Source organism: Antrostomus carolinensis, unplaced genomic scaffold, assembly GCF_000700745.2.
Source record: "Antrostomus carolinensis isolate BGI_N321 unplaced genomic scaffold, ASM70074v2 scaffold29610, whole genome shotgun sequence".
NCBI lineage: Eukaryota > Metazoa > Chordata > Aves > Caprimulgiformes > Caprimulgidae > Antrostomus > Antrostomus carolinensis.
In genome coordinates, this window is record NW_010289561.1 from 1,939 (window position 1) to 3,753 (window position 1,815).

The 1,815-nt window shown below is 57.6% G+C and overlaps 1 protein-coding gene across 1 annotated transcript; it reads right to left on the bottom strand.

The window, feature by feature from the left end:
• Nucleotides 1–1,062: 1,062 nt before the first annotated feature.
• Nucleotides 1,063–1,777, bottom strand: CLDN23 (claudin 23). The gene is given in 2 exon segments (XM_010170918.2): nucleotides 1,063–1,446; nucleotides 1,448–1,777. Coding segments are annotated over 2 exon segments (714 nt in total).
• Nucleotides 1,778–1,815: the final 38 nt, after the last annotated feature.

A 1,815-nucleotide genomic window follows, 5' to 3' on the forward strand; every position in this document is an offset into this window, starting at 1 on the left:
GCCATTGTGGTTTGTGTGTGGGCCAGGGAGGAGAGGTTGGTTTGCTCCTCTCAGACCTCTAAGTTCTAGAGAACTTGCAGTCCAAAGCAAAAAGCTCTGGGAGGTTTTTCAAGAAGTCTCCAGCCCCAATACAGTCTCTAAACAATCTGAATCTGATCCCCTGCTGCAGGATGCATCCTGTATGGTCCCTCAGCCACACTTAGGGCATCTGGATCTGCTGCCAGGCTTAGTTTGCTGGGGTAGAAATCTGGCGAAACAGCTCTGCAAGGAAGCTGGCTCAGCTCTTGCCCTGTTATGCAGGGGGCCAAGCAGCATTTTATAGTGCAGTTCTGACCTCCCAAGTGTCCCTTAGAAACCAGTGAGACCAGTTTTACCATCTTGCTCCAAGCTAATGATGAAAGGGGAAATACATGCTATTTTTTTCCCTGGGATCTGGTTTTGTTTTGTTTTTTCCATGGAAGTGGCTGTGCTCAAGGAAGGAGAAACCTCTTTCAGAGCCGATTTTGACCATGGGGGGAAAGTCCTTGAGGAAGGTGCTATAAAAGCCACCTGTCCCGTTTTATAGACCTTTCCTCCCTGCTTCAGGCAAAGCACGAGGGAGCTGGGTTAGCCGTGCCCACTGGCTCTCAGCCCAGCCTGTCTGGCAGAAAGCCCACAACCATCTCACAGCACAGAACCGTTCCTCTTCATTTATTTTGCTGTTTGCAAAGCCCTGAGTGGGAGGTGCTCCCCTCCCCAGTTCCTAGCTCTGAAGGCTACATGGTGCTAACCTGGACATCGTTCATGTGGGAAGACCGAAGCTGCCTTTGCCCAAGCTGCTACGTAGTGCAGGGGGATGAGCTAAAAGCTGCATGGAGGGACTGGAGCAAGGGCTGGTCCTCAACACAGCACGGCTTTGGCACAGTTGTGAGACCTGGAGCACGGCAGGCTTGTGAGGAAGTTGCAGAGATTCAAGCCAGGTCCTTGGTCTTGTTTCCAGCCTGCTCTGAGGTGCTCCAAGAGAAGGCCAGGGCTCGGAGGAGCAGGAACAAGTGCTGCTCTCAGTGCCAGGCACTGCTGGGGCTACAAGTCAGAGTCACAAGGCAGAGTGCTCCTCCAGTGTTGTCCATCTTGCTCATCCTCCAGCACATCCCAGGGATTGCGGTAAGCCCCAGTGGTGGAGCACTGGCCAGCCTCCAGCACAGGACTGGGGGGTGGTTTGGGGGCCCTGCACTCTTTGCAGCAGTGGTGGAAGCTAAGGGTGAGGGCAAGCCCCCCCAGGATCTCCAGGCAGCTTCCCAAGTAGCTCAGCACCAAGCTGTAGCCTACAACCAGCGTGCTGCCAGCCGGTGCAGGCAGTGCCCACAGCTCATGGGTGTACCAGGAGACGGGCACGAGGCTCAGCAGCCCCGAGAGGAGCAGCACAAGCCCTGCTACGCCAGCCAGCAGGTGCAGTGGCTCGGGCCAGTTACTCCTCCCGCCGGCAGCGAACCCCCAAGGCAGCCACCAGCAAGCCCAGCAGGGTGAGCACCAGCGAAGTGGGCATCATCCCTCGGGCCACCTGCACGGGCACCTGCTCAAAGTAGCCCAGCTCATCAGGCTGCCCGCAGAGGCGGTCGTGGCTGCTCTGCCGCTCTCTGCACATGTCCCAGATGCCCTGCTCCAAGATGAGGTCAACGGGCTGGTCGGGTACGAGGCTCACCTGCCTCCAGTTTGGTGCCAGGGTGCCCGTCAGCGACAGCAGGAGCCCGCAGGGGCACAGCACCAGCCCCACGATCATCGCTGTCGGCGTCCGCATGCTGGAGAGGTGGGTGAAGCCGGTTCCTGTGTGGGTCT